Here is a 16636-nt window from a genome sequence, read left to right as displayed (position 1 = left end):
GCTGCGACACGAGGCCACAGTGGCTGCCCTGCGGCGCAAGCAGGCGGAGAGCGCAGCCGAGCTGGGCGAGCAGGTGGACAGTCTGCAGCGGGTGCGACAGAAGCTGGAAAAAGAAAAGAGTGAGCTCCGCATGGAGGTGGACGACCTGGGCACCAGTGTGGAGACTCTGGCCCGTGGCAAGGTGTCTGCCTTCTTCCTGACCCTGACCTCTGACCCCCTTCAGCATCCTCACCTGACCCCTAGGCTCTGATCCCATAGCTATCCTGACTCCAGACCAATGCTGCCTCCAACTGCTGAACCCTGACCACCCCTGACCCCACGCTAATCTTGACTCCAATAGATCCTGACCCCTGACCCATTCACCTGGCATCTAACCCCAATCCCACTACAGTCCTGACCTCAAACCCTGGCTCTGAAACTCAGTGTCTTGACTACAGGTCATTTTTGACCCAATGTCCATTTCTAACTTAGCCCTTGACCTGCGAACTCTGTCCTGAATCCAGCAACCAATCTTGACCCTTGACCTTTGTACCACCTAATCCTGACAGCTGGACTCTGTCCCTACCTGACTTCAGACTCTAGTATCCCAACTTCATCCTGACCCACTGGCCTCAGGACTAGTCTAGTCTTCTCACTTTAAAAATGTTTTTTATTGATTGATTTTTAGAGAGGAAGGGGGGGGTGGGGAGAAACATTGATTTATTGTTCCACTTATCTATGCATTATTCTGGAGATTGAACCCACAACCTTGGTATATTGGGATGATGCTCTGAGCTACCCAGCCAGGGCTACCTTCTCACTTCTGATGTCCATCTTTTAAGCAATAGTGGAATCTGTCTGAACTTGGGGCCCTGTTCTTTGATTCCTGGGCCCATGTCTAGCCTTCTAGTTCCCCATCCCAGGTCCCTGTCTGATTGGCAGTCGTAGATCCTGTCCTCTGATTCACAAACTTGTCCTGACCTCTGACCCTGGGTCTCAGGCCAGTGCAGAGAAGTTGTGCCGGACCTATGAGGATCAGCTGAGTGAGACCAAGATCAAGGTGGAGGAGCTGCAACGGCAGCTGGCGGACACGAGCACCCAGCGTGGACGGCTGCAGACGGAGAACGGTGAGGTCAGGGGCTCAGATGGGCCATCCCGGGGCCTCAGTGCTGCCCCTTGCCAGCCTGACGTGCTGCTTCACCCCTTGGCTGCAGGGGAGCTGAGCCGCCTGCTCGAGGAGAAGGAGTCTCTGATTAGCCAGCTGAGCCGTGGGAAGGCCTCGGCCACCCAGAGCTTGGAGGAACTGCGGAGGCAGCTGGAGGAGGAGAGCAAGGTGGGCTTGGCCACTGGCTGGCACAGAGAGGGCAGTGTGGGCATCAGGGCCTTTGGCCAGGCCTGACACTTAGGTCACTGGGGTCCCTGCAGGCCAAGAATGCGCTGGCCCACGCCGTGCAAGCTTTGCGGCACGACTGTGACCTCCTGCGAGAGCAGCATGAGGAGGAGGCCGAGGCACAGGCCGAGTTGCAGCGGCTGCTGTCCAAGGCCAACGCGGAGGTGGCCCAGTGGAGGAGCAAGTATGAGGCAGATGCCATCCAGAGGACCGAGGAGCTGGAGGAGGCCAAGTAAGTGCCTTGCTGGCCAGGCCATCACCACACAGGTGATCCGTGCCTCTGAGCCCTGATGGGAGAGGTGAGCTGTGGGGGCCATGCTTCTGTCAGCCTTGCTCTGCTACACAGTCCATACCCTGTCTGCTCTGGGGCCTAGAAAGAAGCTGGCCCTGAGGCTGCAGGAGGCAGAGGAGGGTGTAGAGGCCGCACACGCCAAGTGCTCATCACTGGAGAAGGCCAAGCTACGGCTGCAGACGGAGTCAGAGGATGTGACCCTGGAACTGGAGCGGGCAACCTCAGCAGCTGCCGCGCTGGACAAGAAGCAGCGGCACTTGGAGCGGGCACTGGAGGAGCGGCGGCGGCAGGAGGAGGAGACGCAACGGGAGCTAGAGGCAGCCCAGAGGGAGGCTCGCAGCCTGGGCACCGAGCTCTTCCGGCTGCGGCACAGCCACGAGGAGGCTCTCGAGGCCCTGGAGACCTTCAAGCGGGAGAACAAGAACCTACAGGGTACGACCAGCCCAGGGCCAGAGAACTGCTCGGGGGTCACGGGGCGTCCCTGGAGTCACACAGGGTGTCCCAGAGCAGTCACCCTGGAGCCAGGGGTGAAGGATGCGGCCTGGGTTGGAGCATGAGCTTTGAGGTGGCCCCTCAGTGCCCTGTCCACTTTGCAGAGGAGATCAGTGACCTCACAGATCATGTCAGCCTCAGTGGGAAGAGCATCCAGGAACTGGAGAAAGCCAAAAAGGCGCTGGAAGGGGAGAAGAGTGAGCTCCAGGCCGCACTGGAGGAGGCCGAGGTCAGGGGCTGGCCACAGGGGTGGGGTGGATACTGACCCACTGCTTCCCTGGCCTCCCTCCTCCCTTAAGACACACTCAGGGCCCCAAGGCCCACACTGCCTACTCTGCACCCCAGGGGGCTCTGGAGCTGGAGGAGACCAAGACCCTGCGGATCCAGCTGGAGCTATCCCAGGTCAAGGCGGAAGTGGACCGGAAGCTGGCAGAGAAGGACGAGGAGTGCACTAACCTGAGGTATGGGGGCCAGGGCCATCCCTACCCACCACCACTCCCAGGGGTCCACCTGTCTTCTCAAGGATAATTGCCCCTCCCAGCCCAGCCACCTGAGTGGGAAAAGGGAAGGAAAGCAGTGTTTGCTGAGCCCCTGCTGTGCACACAGATCGGCAGGGACGGTAGTTTGTGCCTCGCACAAAGCTTTCTCAGGTCAGGACTATTGTCCAGTCTGGAGGTGAACCTCAGAGAGCCTATAGGACTTGCTCAAGGGACACAGTCAGGGTGGAGCCAGAGTTCAGCCAACATCTGTCTGCTCCAGAGCCTCACTCTTGTTTGTGAACTTGCTCTGATGGGGAACAGGAAGTCACATGGGGCTTGAAATCAGGGAGGGATGTTCCTTATTCCCAAAATGGGTTCATGTCTCCAGCATTCCTACCTGCTTTCGAAGGCCAAGACACCCACTACCTTTTCCCTCCCCCAGACGCAACCACCAGCGGGCAGTGGAGTCCCTGCAGGCCTCCCTGGATGCAGAGACACGGGCCCGCAATGAGGCACTGCGGCTCAAGAAGAAGATGGAGGGTGACCTCAATGACCTGGAGCTGCAGCTGGGCCATGCCACCCGCCAGGCCACGGAGGCACAGGCAGCCACACGGCTGCTACAGGCCCAACTCAAAGAGGAGCAGGCGGGGAGGGATGAGGAGCAGCGGCTGGCAGCTGAGCTCCGGGAGCAGGCACAGGCCCTGGAGCGACGGGGTGTGCTGCTGGCTACGGAGCTGGAAGAGCTGCGGGCTGCATTGGAGCAGGGCGAGCGCAGCCGGCGGCTTGCAGAACAGGAGCTGCTGGAGGCCACCGAGCGCCTCAACCTCCTGCATTCACAGGTGAGGGCAGCAATTCACAGGGATGCGCAGGGTGGCTGCCTACTGGCCGACTCTGAGGCTCTGCTCCCCCCCAGAACACTGGCCTCCTGAACCAGAAAAAGAAGCTGGAGGTGGACTTGGCCCAGCTGAGCGGAGAGGTGGAGGAGGCTGCCCAGGAGAGGCGGGAAGCTGAGGAGAAGGCCAAAAAGGCCATCACTGACGTGAGGCTGGGCCGGAGCTGTGGAGGGGACAGAGCCCAAAGGGACTTCCACTGGGGCCAGTCACCCCGACCATCCATCTCACCCCGGACAGGCGGCCATGATGGCCGAGGAGCTGAAGAAGGAGCAGGACACAAGCGCACACCTGGAACGGATGAAGAAGACACTGGAGCAGACGGTGCGGGAGCTACAGGCACGGCTCGAGGAGGCGGAACAAGCTGCCCTCCGAGGTGGGAAGAAGCAGGTGCAGAAGCTGGAGGCCAAGGTGCGCGTGGTGTCCCCATCCCTTCCCCGGCACAGTGGGCAGTGCGAGGGCAGGCTCAGGGCATCGGGCCCATCTGCTGCTCACAGGTGCGGGAGCTGGAGGCTGAGCTCGATGCCGAGCAGAAGAAGCATGCCGAGGCCCTCAAGGGGGTGCGGAAACATGAGCGCCGGGTCAAGGAGCTTGCGTACCAGGTGGGTGACAGGTCCACCTCTAAAGGGGCGGCCCAAAAGCTGGTCTGGTCCGGGCCAGACCTGAGTCCCTCCACATGCGCAGGCCGAGGAGGACAGGAAGAACCTGGCTCGCATGCAGGACCTGGTGGAAAAGCTGCAGAGCAAGGTCAAGAGCTACAAACGGCAATTTGAGGAGGCGGTGAGTGTACTGGGTCTGGACCCCGGGGGTCAGGTACTGCCGGGTCAGGACGCCTGTGGAACCCAACTTCAAAGCTGGCCCTAGGCAAGAGGCCAGCAGCTGTCAGCCCTACTCCACCTCTGGGACATGCCTTCCCAGTGTTGGCTTTGCGGGTAGGCAGGCTGCCTTCATGGGCAGTGACCTAGCTCGTGACCCTCCTGTCCCAGCAGGAAGTGTTTTTCACAGCTCTGACAAGAGATGAGACCCAGCTTTGTCTCTGAAGGGACCCCATGTGCTTTCCCCTTCTGGCCCAGGTCTGGCACATGGGTACCTGAAGAGGTGTCACAACCCCCTTCCTTCCTGCTGTGGGTGCTGGTGAGGGGGTTAGATGGAACATGGATAGTGGTGGTGGGTGCATAGTGGAAGACAAAGAGAAGCCAGACCCTTTCTGCGATGGGGTGGAACCAGACTGACCATCTCGGTTACCAAAGGGTGACCCAGCCTGCCTGTACCCCCAGGAGCAACAGGCAAACACTAACCTGGCCAAGTATCGCAAGGCCCAGCACGAGTTGGATGATGCGGAGGAGCGGGCAGACATAGCAGAAACCCAGGCCAACAAGCTGCGGGCACGGACTCGGGATGCCCTGGGCCCTAAGGTAAGGGGTAGCCTGGGGCACCACCTTGCCCTTTGCAAGGGGAGGGGGGCAGGTGGTATAGTTCACTGAGCCACCCTTTTCCCCCTCAGCACAAGGAATGATGCCTGCTGTCCGCCCCCTCACCTCTCTCTTCATCTGCTGAACCCTGAATAAACGCCTCATCTACAGCTCCAGCCTCAGGAGGGGAGGGGAGCACACGGTCCCACAGACAAAAGTCAGGTTCACATCAATCATTTAAAATAAAGTTCTTTAATAGTCTCCATTTAATCGGTTTATTTGTTGTTAATAAATTGGCAACACAAGGAGGGGCCAAGGCTCTGCTCCCAGGCAGGCTCCTATGTGTCTGGGCTCAGGTAGGAGATGCTGCCCTGGGGCATAAGGGGGCAGGACACAGCCACCCCATGTCCCAAGGGATGGAAGGGAAAGGTCCCTCACTTCTGGGGACACCCCTTGGGACGAACACAGTGGCCAAAGAGCACACAGAACCAGAGGAACTAAAGGAAAACGAGGGAGGGGCAGATGGGCAGGTTTGGGGGAAGGTAGCATTCTCTGGTATCCCCCACCCCTGCCCAGGGCTCAGAAGCCTGGGTCCAAAGGCCAGGGCAAGCTTGGCTCACAGATTGGGGGAGGGTCCCCATACCTCCCTCCCCAACCCAGGACTGATGGCCAAGAGACTGGGGAGGAGCTCAGACAGAACTATTTTTAAAAGTCCCCTTACCTCTGAGTGGGCCAGGGCCCCAAGTTTCTGAAGAAAGGGTGGGCATAGTGCCCCTGTCCTCATCATGGGGATCTTGAAGGAACTAAGGTTCCCCAATGACCTTGGGCCCTCAGACCCAAGGGCTTCTAGACACTCCCACCAAGCCTGTATCCGAAGACCTGGGGCAGGCAGAGAGCAGCAGGAAGGCAGGGGAGGGGTGGAGACATGGCAGGGCGTATGGCACTCATACCCACGCTCACCCGCACTGGCCCTGGCCCAGCAGCCTCCCAGGGACTGCCTGGCCCAAGGTCACTCCTCAGTGAAGTCCCTGTCTATGTCCATGTAGGGCTCCTCCATGTAGCTGACAAGGGCAGAGGGTGATTGGCGGTCTGGGTTCAACAGGATGGACACGGTCTCTTTCCAGTATGAGAAGCTGATGCAGGAGCTCTGGGCAAAGAGAGAGGGGCTGGGGGGTGCCTGGAGGACCCAGGTCGAGCCCAGCACCCCGTGGGGAGGGCCATGGTAAGGGGACAAAGAGCTGCCCACCACATGACCCAGGCAGGGACCACGCACCCCAAACAGCCCTCTGAGGGGCCCTGGGTCTGCGTGCCCACAGCCCACCCACCAGCCAGTTGGGTGGGGCACTCACGTTCTCCAGGCAGGTGCTGTCCTTGTCCTTGTGCAGGTAATGCTGCTGCCAGAAGCGCAGCAGGTTGTGGAAGTTGTTGAGCAGGAAGCCGGGATACTTCTTGTTGTGCTCCATCCGCTGAAGCAGCCGCAGGTACAGGGGCAGTCGCTCTTTCCGTCGGGCCAGCATCAGGATCACCAGGCTGGTGTTGAGGCAACTGACGTTCTCCTGCAAGGCCCCAGCAGCCCCTGGTGGACCTGGGTTGCTACTGGCCAGGGAAGGCGGTGGCCCAAGCCAGACCCTGCAGAACCCTGAGACCACACTGAGCTGCCCCCGCATAAACCTGAGGGAGGGCTGGGGCAAGGAGTGATGCCAGCATCCCGCCCTGAGCACCTTCCTGGTCCCTGCTCCCCGCCCCCCCCGCCACCCCCCACCCTCTGAAGGAACACCATCCATCATCTGTCTAGTTAGAGTCTTCCCTGTCTCCTCAATCAGCTCAGGCATTGCTTCTTCCAGAAGCTTCAATCCCTGGGGAGGGCTGGGCATACACCTTAGATGCAGCATTTCCTTTGCTAACTTTCATTTGGCACTAGACTGAGCACCAGGAGGGAAAAGTCTAGGCCTATTTTGTTCACTTTGCATCCTGAGCCCAGGGCCTTGCCTCAATAAATGTCAGATGAAGGAATAAAAGATCCACCTCTGAGAGGTATTAGTATGACCCCATTTTAGAGAAGGGGCATGAAGCCCAGACTGAGGACTGCACAGCTGAGGGAAGTGGGAGTTAACGTCAGGTCCAAGCCCAAAGCCTGCACAGCAGGTGGGGTGGGGCGAGCACTGAACTAGGAGTCAGAACTAAGTGTCAACCCTGACTCCTCCCCAACTCGTCTGTGATCTCAGAGATTTGCTCCCTCTTCAGGCCTCATCTGTAAAATGGGGCAGATTCCTTATTGGAAAAAAAATCCTCAGAATCCCTGGGAGGAACTGAGATGGGCCTCAGGGAGGTGCACTCCTCGTGTGGGAGAGAGCAGCTCTGCTGGGCTCCGGGACTCTTCCTGCATCGCACGCCTGCAGGGCCTCTCACCTGTGTCAGCGTCTGCACGTGGATGATGTTGATGAGGCGGAAGAGGAAGGACATCTGCGTGGGCACCTGGGATATGTAGGCGAGCAGGCGGCACTCGGACAGGACCTCGGCAACTGGGGACGGAGAGGCAGAGGTGTGAGCAGCAGGCTTGGACGCTGGTCCGTGGCTCAGGCCGGGACTGCCATCTAAGCCACTAGTCAAGCCCTATGGGACCTGACTCTGAAGCTGGGAGCCCCTACTGTCAAGACAACGAACGAAAAGGTTGACTGCAGCAGGAACAATCTCCCGTTCTTCTGCCACCCAGTAAGCCTGTGGTCTCACTAGAGCCCCACATGGGAGCTCAGCCCCTCTCCCTTCAGTCGTGTTCAGGGACCACCTCTCCCCAGGCCTTCCCCCTGGTGTCACCACCTGGGTCCCCTCATCCCAGGCAATCGCAGCCCAGGAGAGGAGGACTGTGTGTGCTGCTGGCGGCAACAATGTTTCTCTCCTTATTACAGTGTTGTACGTGCTCAGGAAAGGAAGCAGGAACCATAGAGGAGAGTAAAAGCAGCAAAGAAAACCGCCCGGAGAGCCACCACCGTGACCCCAGCCACGAGAATGTCTGGTGGGGCTTCTTCCAGCCTTCCTTGTCTCCTTGCTGAAAGCTGGGTGTCTGACACCAGCGAGGCCACACTGGATGCATTCGCACTGGTGTTCTGGCCTCTTCTTACCTTTCACGTCCACCTGATTCTCAAATCGGTCCAGTGACAAAGTGACGCAGCGCACCAGCATGTTGGAGTCCACCAGCGAGCTGTTGATCTGCTTCAGGAACACCTGGAACTTGGTGGGGAGACACGGCTCAGACGGGAGATGGCAGGCGCCTGCAGTGGTGGAGTCACCGCAAGGGCACTGACCTACCTCTGCCCAGTTGTCGCCAGTAAACAGAGGCGCAGACAAGCTGACTGACCTGCCCCAGCAGGGCTACCCCAGATCTTTTGACACCACGTCCAGTGTTTTCTCCACTGAAGGAAGGATGCCAAACTCCTCATTTTTACTTCATTAGTCTGAACTGGGTTTCTGTCACACACACCCTCTGAGCCTAACACACCAGGCCCAGCCCATCTATCTGGAGCTCACCATGGCACCCACCACACTGAGCCGTTTTCACAGCCCACCTGCTCCCAACCATCACACCTGCTCACAAGCAGCTGACACTTTAATGCCCAGCACAAAGATGCTAATGACTGCCTGCTCAAGGCTGTCCATTGACGCCCTAATACCAGTAGTCTCCAATTTAAAACCAGTACCAGAGACTGGTGAGGACAAGGGCTCCAAGGTAACTTCTGAACAATAGAGCAAACCCCACAGCGCCCTGTTAGTCTTTTTTTTTTTTTTTAATATATTTTTATTGATTTTTTTACAGAGAGGAAAGGAGAGGGATAGAGAGTGAGAAACATCGATGAGAGAGAAACATCCATCAGCTGCCTCCTGCACACCCCCTATTGGGGATGTGCCCGCAACCAAGGTACATGCCCTTGACCGGAATCGAACCTGGGACCCTTCAGTCCGAAGGCCGACGCTCTATCCACTGAGCCAAACCGGCTAGGGCATGTTAGTCTTACCTTTGCATCAGTGTTGATGTACTTATTGAATCTCTTGAATGCATCAACATTGAACTTCATTAGCTCCCCCAGGAGGTCAAAGTAGCTCTGCAGCACATCCCTGGACTTGCACTCGCTGTCCACGATGCAGTACAAGATGTGCTGGGGGTGGGGAATGACAGATGAAGGCAGGAAGGCAGCTGAGCTCTGGGGCCCACAGGCAGGTGTGGCTGCCACCCTCAGGCCGCATTCTTCTAAGCTACCAGCTTCCCACCAGGGCCTGGCATGTAGCTCAGACCACACAACATCTGCTTTGAGAAAGCATCCAGGTCAATGAAACCTGCTTTCCCTATCTCGATGCTTATCTGAGGATGCTGGTGGCTCTGAGGGCAGGACCAGGACCGACACCTCCCAGGAAGTGGGGGTGGGTTGGGGTATGTAGCCACGACCTCTCTGGCTTGCCCACGGCTCAGAACTAAAGCCTGTGACCTGCTCTGTGGGCACCAAGATGGCCAGGGCTCTCGAGCTTGCCAGCGAGGGGAGGTGTCTCCAGATGTAACATTGGCCACTGCCCAAGCACCTGAGGCCACTCAAATAAATGAAGCACAGGAGGCACATTTTGACCCCATGGTTAGTATTTATGTTTATGAATGAAAACATTTACATTAAAATAAATGAGTTTATCAAGAACAAAAAGCCAATTTATCTCTTTGATAAGGTTCTCTATGGCAGTTAAGTTGTTTCCATTTTTCATTTTCTTTTTCCTGAAGTTACACTGATTTGGATAAATTATTTTCCATATAGATTTTACAATAATTGCTAGGTCAGTTTCTTGTTCCTATATCTTTTTAAAATCAATTATAGTTTTGGCCATTTTGCTCCCCCTCTTCTGTAAGCTTTTTCTGAAGGCCATTTTTCAATAAAGGGAAATAAACTTTTAGTCAGCAGCAACATATCCTCAGGGTCAAAAGGCCTTGCTGGGTGACTCTACAGGTACTTATGCTCCTCCACAGCCACCCCTAGGTCCTTCAATCATCCGGGAAGCACCCATTGGGAACCCACGGTTGGAGACTCAGGTCACATACTAAGGCATCTGCACTGGCGTTTAAAATAGATCCAGTATCTCCTGCCCAGCTTTCTAGGTCTCAGGACAGGAAAGCAATGCATGGGGCTGGGGAAAGATTGGGACACCCAACACCCTGGCTCCTCCAGGCCATTACCTCCAGAAGGCCTCGCTTCAGCAGGAACATCTGGTCTGCATAGGAGGTGGTCCCTCGGAGGAAACTCTCCACAGCCCGGGCTTGCCAAAACCTGCGACCCAAATGTTGACCCCTGGCCCAGGTGGCTAAGGCTGCCCTCTTCTGGCCCATGTTCCATTCCCCACGGTACTGGGAGATGTTTGCTGACTTTTCATGTATTCAACATTTATAGACCATCTATCAGGCATCAGGCTTCTACTAGGCACTGGGGACACAGCAAGAGTCCCCAGCTTCATGGAGCTGACAGCATGGTGAGGAACAGTCTTCTATTTTGTTCTGTCTGGAAGGGGTTTGTGTCTCAGAGAAGGGCTAGCCCCAGTAACGTGAAAATGCCACTCTAGCCTTTGTCCGTTCAGAAGGACAGGAGGACATGGAAGAGAGGGGTGCCAGGGATGCATGAGGTAACCTGATGGACATGTGTGGACATGTGTGAACGGGCCACTGAGTTTACGCCTGCTGGGCAGACAGAATAGACAGGGGCACATTTGGGCATGGAGCTTACCGACAGCTCACCCCCAGCCCTGATGGAAGGCCTCCCACGACTCCTGTCCATAGCCTTCAGGACTCGGATGAGTCTAAGGAACGCTGAGAAGCCCTCCCTGTCCATGCCCACCTCCCTGTCCATGCCCACCCCACCAGCCCGTTGGGGAAAAGGTTTTCCTTTGTCCCCACAGCTCCTGGGGCAGGTCCTGGCTTCGTGCTTTCCACACTGCATTGAAACGAGATTCTTTTCATGCTTGTTTCCCACATGCCAGGGAATCCATGTGGGCAGGGACTGTATCTGCTTTTCTCTTCCACCTTTCCAGCCCCAGCACAGAATAGGTACTTGGTGAATGCTTGGTCAATTCTTGAAATACACTGCTGGCATGCAGCAAAAGTTAATACAAACCTGCTAAGGCACACAGGGAAAATGGCAATCAAACCCCTTTTCCCTCATAGTAACCAGATGTTGGAGTGGAAGCTGGTGCCTAAAGGAGGTATTTCTAACCACTTGAGAAACACATGGCTCCTGGGCCCCTCAAGAGTGACAGGTGCCTGTCCCCAGACCTACCTGAAAGATGACTCAGCTGGCTCCTTTTTCATGACCTGCAGCAGACGAGTTAATAAGCCCCTCTTCCCATCACACACCAAACTCCTGAAATAAAATAGACAAAGACACAAGCTTCCAGTCAAGATGGCAGCATAAGTAGACATAGTACTAGCATTCTCCCACAACTATATCAAAATTACAACTAAACTACAGAACAGCCATCATTCAGAACTGCCTAAAATCTGGCTGAATGGAAGTCCTACAACTAGGAATTTGAAGGTGCAGCCACACACAGACTGGAAGAAGGGGTGGAGACACCCACGTGGAGCAGATAAAAATCAGGAGGGATATCTCAGCTGCAGAGGTCCCTCGAGGAGTGAGGCCCTTCCAGCCCAGGGTTTCAGTACCAGGAAGAGAAGTCCCCACAACTTCCAGCTGTAAAAAATAGTCAGAATTGTGGCTGAGTGAGACAGAGGACTGCTGGAGTCCAAGGCAGTTCCTCTTAAAGGGCCCATGCATAGACTTACTCAGACTTCCTCTCAGCTCCAATGCTGGGGCAGCAGCTTGCAGGGCACCAGGGACATACAGGGAGGAATTGAATTGTCTGGTATCATGGTAAGGGCTGGAGGAATGGCTTTCTTCCAGACAGAAGTGCTGGCAGAAGCCATGGTTCTTTTTCTGAGCCCTTTCTCCACAGAGCCAGCAGGCAGGCACCATATTGGAGTCTCCATCAACCTGGCTAACACTGTTCATCCCACCCTGGTGATTCCCTGAGGTCACACCCAACTTTCAGGCCCACCCAAGCTCTTTCCAATGGCTTTTCTATTCGAATGGACTGTCTTGGATTATGTCTCAGACTTTCCTAAATCTCTCAAACAAGCAGCATCTGGCCTTGGTGTGCCCCGTACCTCTGGCTAAGTGACCCCAGGCCCAGCACTAGTTACAGTTGGCCTTGGTTCATAGCTTGGCCTTTCCTGGGCACTTCCAAGTCCAGTACAAGTAGCAGCCATCTGCACATCGCTTTGCAGCTCATGTCGGGAGGCCCCAGTCAGAACACAGGCGGCAGCTGACCTTGGCCTGCACCTTGCGGGAGGCCCCAGAGCCATCACACCCAGTAGACAGCTTCAGACCACATCAAAGCACCACCCAACCATCTCCACAAGTGACACACTCAAGGGGTGGACTCAGTAGGCACCACAGCCCTGCTAAAGTAAGTCCTGCTCCAAGGGGAGGGCCCCTGCACAGCTGATCCTCCATTCCTTGCAGCTGATTGGCCAGGGGCTAAATCTCTCCCTTTGGCATGCTAACAGCAAGCAAGGCTCAACTACAATGGAGGGGGTTCACAGCCCACACAGGGGTCTGCACATAGAGTACCCAGCTCAGGTAAATAGGCAGGCTGTGCCACTGGACACTACCAGGAGTACTGGCTAATAATGCGGATTTTGTAGTCAAAGAAAACACGATAATTTCAAGAGAAACATCAAACGTGCTTTACTCAAAATAATGTCCATCACTAGCTACACATTTCCCCCATCTTTCAGGTAATTTGTGGATACCGTCCCAATAGAACTTTTCTTGTTTTAAGGCAAACCATTCAGAGACCCAATTTTCCACTTCTTCGCACGTTTTGAAGTGCTGCTCAGAAAGTGCGTGTGCCATCGATCGGAACAAGTGGCAATCTGAAGGAGCAAGGTCTGGTGAATACGGCGGGTGGGTTAATACTTCCCAGGCAAGATCTTTTAACGTGTCTTTAACTGGTTTTGAAGTGTGTGATGGTGTCATCATGAAGCAAAATTACTTTGCCGTGTTTTCTGGCACATTCTGGTCATTCAAATTGATTTGTTGTCGGTAGCGATCAGTATTAACGGTTTTACCTAGTTTTAGAAGCTCCTAATACCACACCTTCCTAATCCCACCAAATGCAGAACACTGTCTTCTTTCCAAAGCGATTTGGCCTTGCAGTCGATGTTGATGGTTAACCTGGACCAATCCATGATTTTGTGCGTTTGGGATTCTCAAAATAAATCCACTTTTCATCGCCAGTCACAATTCGATGCAAAAAAGACTTTCTTTCGTGCCGCTGAAGCAACATTTTACTGATGACTTTTCGGTTTTCCATTTGTCTTTCATTCGGTTGATGTGGCACCCATTTTCCTTCCTTTAAAATCTTTCCCATTGCTTGTAAACGATCAGAAATTGTTTGCTGAGCAAACTTTAATCTTTCTGCAAGTTGTTTTTGAGTTTGACACGCATCTTCATTCAATAATGCTTGTCATTGTTGGTCTTCAAACTTTTTCAGTTGACATGGGCGTTCTTGTCTTTCACATAGAAATCATCACTTTTAAAGCATTTAAACCAGCATTCACAAGTATCTTGAGATGAAGCATGTTCACCATAAGCTTCCCGAAGTATATAACTTTCAGCAGCACTTTTTTTCAAAATAAAGTAATGAATTAAAACTTCCCAGAAATGCTCTCTTTTTTTGGCACAAAATTCTACATTTTTAAGCGTCAAAATATCTATGATGTTAACACCTTCAGAAAATTTGACATATGAAGTTCTGAAGCTTGCTGTCTATACAACAAAATAGCATACCTATCAAATCGCATATATATAACATATATGTAACTCCATCTATTGAAAAAAACCGCATTATTAATTGGTACACCTAGTACAGAACACTTACTACATTAGGCCACTCTACCAAGCTTGGGAGACGTAGCAACTCTAGGTAATATATAGAAACCAACACAGGGAGGTGCCAAAATGAGGAGACAAAGAAACATGTCCTAAATGAAAGAACCAAACTCCAGAAAAAGAATTGAACAAAACAGAGACAAGCAATCATATTAGATGCAGAGTTCAAGAAACTGGTTATAAGGAGGCTCAATGAACTTAGTGAGAACTTCAACAGCATAAAAAAGGACATGGAAACCATAAAAAAGAACCAGTCAGAAATGAAGGATACACTAACTGAAATGAAATATTAATTTATAGGGAATCAACAATAGAGTTGATGACGCCGAGAATCAAATCAGTGATTTGAAATATAATGAAGCAAAAAATATCCAATCAGCAAGAAGAAAAAAGAATCCAAAAAAATGAAGATAGTATAAGGAGCCTCTAGGACAACTTCAAGTGTACCAACATTTGCACCATGGGGGTACCAGACGGAGAAGAGAGAGAGCAAGAAATTGAACACCTATTTTAAAAGATAATGACAGAAAATGTCCCTAACTTGGTGAAGGAAATAAACATACAAGTCCAGGAAGTGCAGAAACTCAAACACGCTGAACCCAAAGAGGCCCACACCAAGACACATCATAATTAAAATGCAAAAGGTTAAGGACAAAGAGAGAAACTTAAAAGCAGCAAGAGAAAAGCACTTAGTGACTTACAAGGGAGCTCCCATAAGACTGTCAGCTGATTTCTCAACAGAAAATTTACAGGACAGAAGGAATGGCAAAAATATTCAAATTGATGAAAAGCAAGGACCTACAACCAAGATTATTCTACCCAGCAAAGTTACTATTTAGAGTCAAAGGACAAAGAGCTTCCCAGACAAGAAAAAGTTAAAGGAGTTCATCACCATCAAACCAGTATCAAATAAAATGTAAAAGGGTCTTCTTTAAGAAGAAGAAAAAAAAGATAAAAAATATGAATAAAATGGCAATAAGTACATATCTATCAACAACTGAATCTAAAAAAAAAAATCTAAAAAACAAAATATACAAAGAAGCACAACAGAAACAGACTCATAGATACAGAGAATATTTTGATGGTTGCCAGATGGGGAAGGGGTTAGGGAAATGGGTGAAAAGGTGAAGCAATTAAGAAGTACAAATTGATAGTTACAGAATAGTTACAGGGATGTAAAGTACAGTATAAGAAATATAGTCAATAATATTCTAATAATTATGTATGGTGTCAAATGGGTACAAGATATATCAGGACGATCACTTAAGTTATATAAGGTCTAATCAATGGGATATACACTAATATATGTCAACTTTAATTACAAAATTAAAGAATGATTTCAAAAAATCTACACCCAATATATAACAGCTAAAACACTTAAATGCAAAATTAAATGCTGAAAATAACCATTTTATACTGAAAAAATCCTATATAACAAAAGCCTAATATGCCGTTCAACCAATCAAAGCATAATATGCTAATGATATGCTAAGGCTGCTCAACCGCTCACTAGGACATGCACTGATCACCAGGGGCAGACAGTTGACTGGTCAACTAATCGCTATGATGTGCACTGACCACCAGGGGGCAGACGCTCTGACCAGTAGGTTAGCTTGCTGCTGGGGTCCAGCCAATCAGGACTGAGCGAGATGGGCCGGACATGCCCTGGAGCCCTCCTGCGGTCCCACCCCAGCTGGCCAACCTCCTGTGTCCCTCCCCGGCCCCAATCGTGCACCAGTGCGGTCCCTCAGCCTGGCCTGCACCCTCTCGCAATCCAGGACCCCTTGGGGGGATGTTGGAGAGCCGGTTTCTGCCCAATCTCCCAGGCCAGGCTGAGGGACCCCACTGGTGCATGAATTCGTGCACCGAGCCTCTAGTTTAAAATAAAATAGAGAGAGACATTGGTGGCAGATCTGAGAAGCTAACAGGGGCACTGGGACTGGTCTTCCCACTGACTTAGGTGGGGAGAAACTTGGGGACATTTCCAGGCTGCCAGGTTGCCCTTTTGCTCTACCTGTGTCCAGAGCGTCCCATGGCCCCCTGCAGTCTTAGAACTGAATAGCCAAGTGCATTCACACCTTATCTCAGGCCAGCTTTCCATTCTCAGACCCACTGGCAAGTGATCAAAGGCCAGAAACACATCCAAGAATCAGACAGGGCTCAGACCTACTGGAAGAAGGGCTATTTACACCAAAAGTGGGTTGTGAACAGGCCATGACAGAATCTACCAGATGGGGCAAAGTCTGTGCCAATAGGGTAAGGCAGGGAGTACCCTGAGCCCCTGGTTCAGCTGCAGCCAGCCTTGAACAAGTACCCGTGCCTCTGGGCCTCAGCTTCCTGGTCTAGGAAACAAAGGCAGGAGATGAGAAAATGACTCAGGCCTCATCATGGGGAAAAAAGGAGAAGCAGGCAGGAGTTTTGGACTCTCAAATGTTCTCTTCAAATAAGGAAGCTCTACTTTATCCACTACAGACATTAGGTTGAGACTATGATTTCACTTGAACAAGAGTTCTGTTCCCTTAAACAACAACAACAACAACAAAAAACCTGAGGATTATGACTCGTGTTGCTGGATATAGTCCTCCTTTGCCCTGACCCTATGAGCCTGAGACTTCCTTGCCCAGATCCAGATGATGAGGCAAGCATAACCCAGCAAATGGGACTTTGCTGAGGGTGAGAGGGCTGCTTCTGTTTGTCCTGCTTGGCTGCAACTGCCACCATGCAATC

At 52.6% G+C, this 16636-nt stretch overlaps 2 protein-coding genes across 2 annotated transcripts in view; one reads left to right on the top strand and one right to left on the bottom strand.

The window, feature by feature from the left end:
- MYH7B (myosin, heavy chain 7B, cardiac muscle, beta) overlaps positions 1–5202 on the top strand; it is a 40834-nt gene extending 35632 nt beyond the window's left edge. Inside the window, exons 30-43 of the mRNA XM_014550640.1 lie at positions 3–181; positions 980–1106; positions 1194–1312; positions 1405–1601; positions 1744–2093; positions 2258–2382; positions 2499–2614; positions 3075–3471; positions 3546–3671; positions 3763–3933; positions 4020–4124; positions 4207–4302; positions 4800–4937; positions 5027–5202. Of these exons, the coding sequence (XP_014406126.1) occupies positions 3–181; positions 980–1106; positions 1194–1312; positions 1405–1601; positions 1744–2093; positions 2258–2382; positions 2499–2614; positions 3075–3471; positions 3546–3671; positions 3763–3933; positions 4020–4124; positions 4207–4302; positions 4800–4937; positions 5027–5038 (2258 nt within the window). The 3' untranslated portion in view covers positions 5039–5202. The remainder of the gene's footprint in view (positions 1–2; positions 182–979; positions 1107–1193; positions 1313–1404; positions 1602–1743; positions 2094–2257; positions 2383–2498; positions 2615–3074; positions 3472–3545; positions 3672–3762; positions 3934–4019; positions 4125–4206; positions 4303–4799; positions 4938–5026) is intronic.
- TRPC4AP (transient receptor potential cation channel, subfamily C, member 4 associated protein) overlaps positions 5171–16636 on the bottom strand; it is a gene marked incomplete at its 5' end in the record, with an annotated part of 57613 nt that continues 46147 nt past the window's right edge. The window contains 7 exons of the mRNA XM_014550639.1: positions 5171–6081; positions 6284–6490; positions 7344–7456; positions 8054–8162; positions 8945–9085; positions 10144–10234; positions 11234–11317. Coding sequence (XP_014406125.1) covers positions 5944–6081; positions 6284–6490; positions 7344–7456; positions 8054–8162; positions 8945–9085; positions 10144–10234; positions 11234–11317 — 883 coding nt within the window. The remainder of the gene's footprint in view (positions 6082–6283; positions 6491–7343; positions 7457–8053; positions 8163–8944; positions 9086–10143; positions 10235–11233; positions 11318–16636) is intronic.

Source organism: Myotis brandtii, unplaced genomic scaffold (assembly GCF_000412655.1).
Source record: "Myotis brandtii unplaced genomic scaffold, ASM41265v1 scaffold61, whole genome shotgun sequence".
Lineage (NCBI taxonomy): Eukaryota > Metazoa > Chordata > Mammalia > Chiroptera > Vespertilionidae > Myotis > Myotis brandtii.
This window is presented reverse-complemented; position numbering and strand designations above follow the sequence as displayed.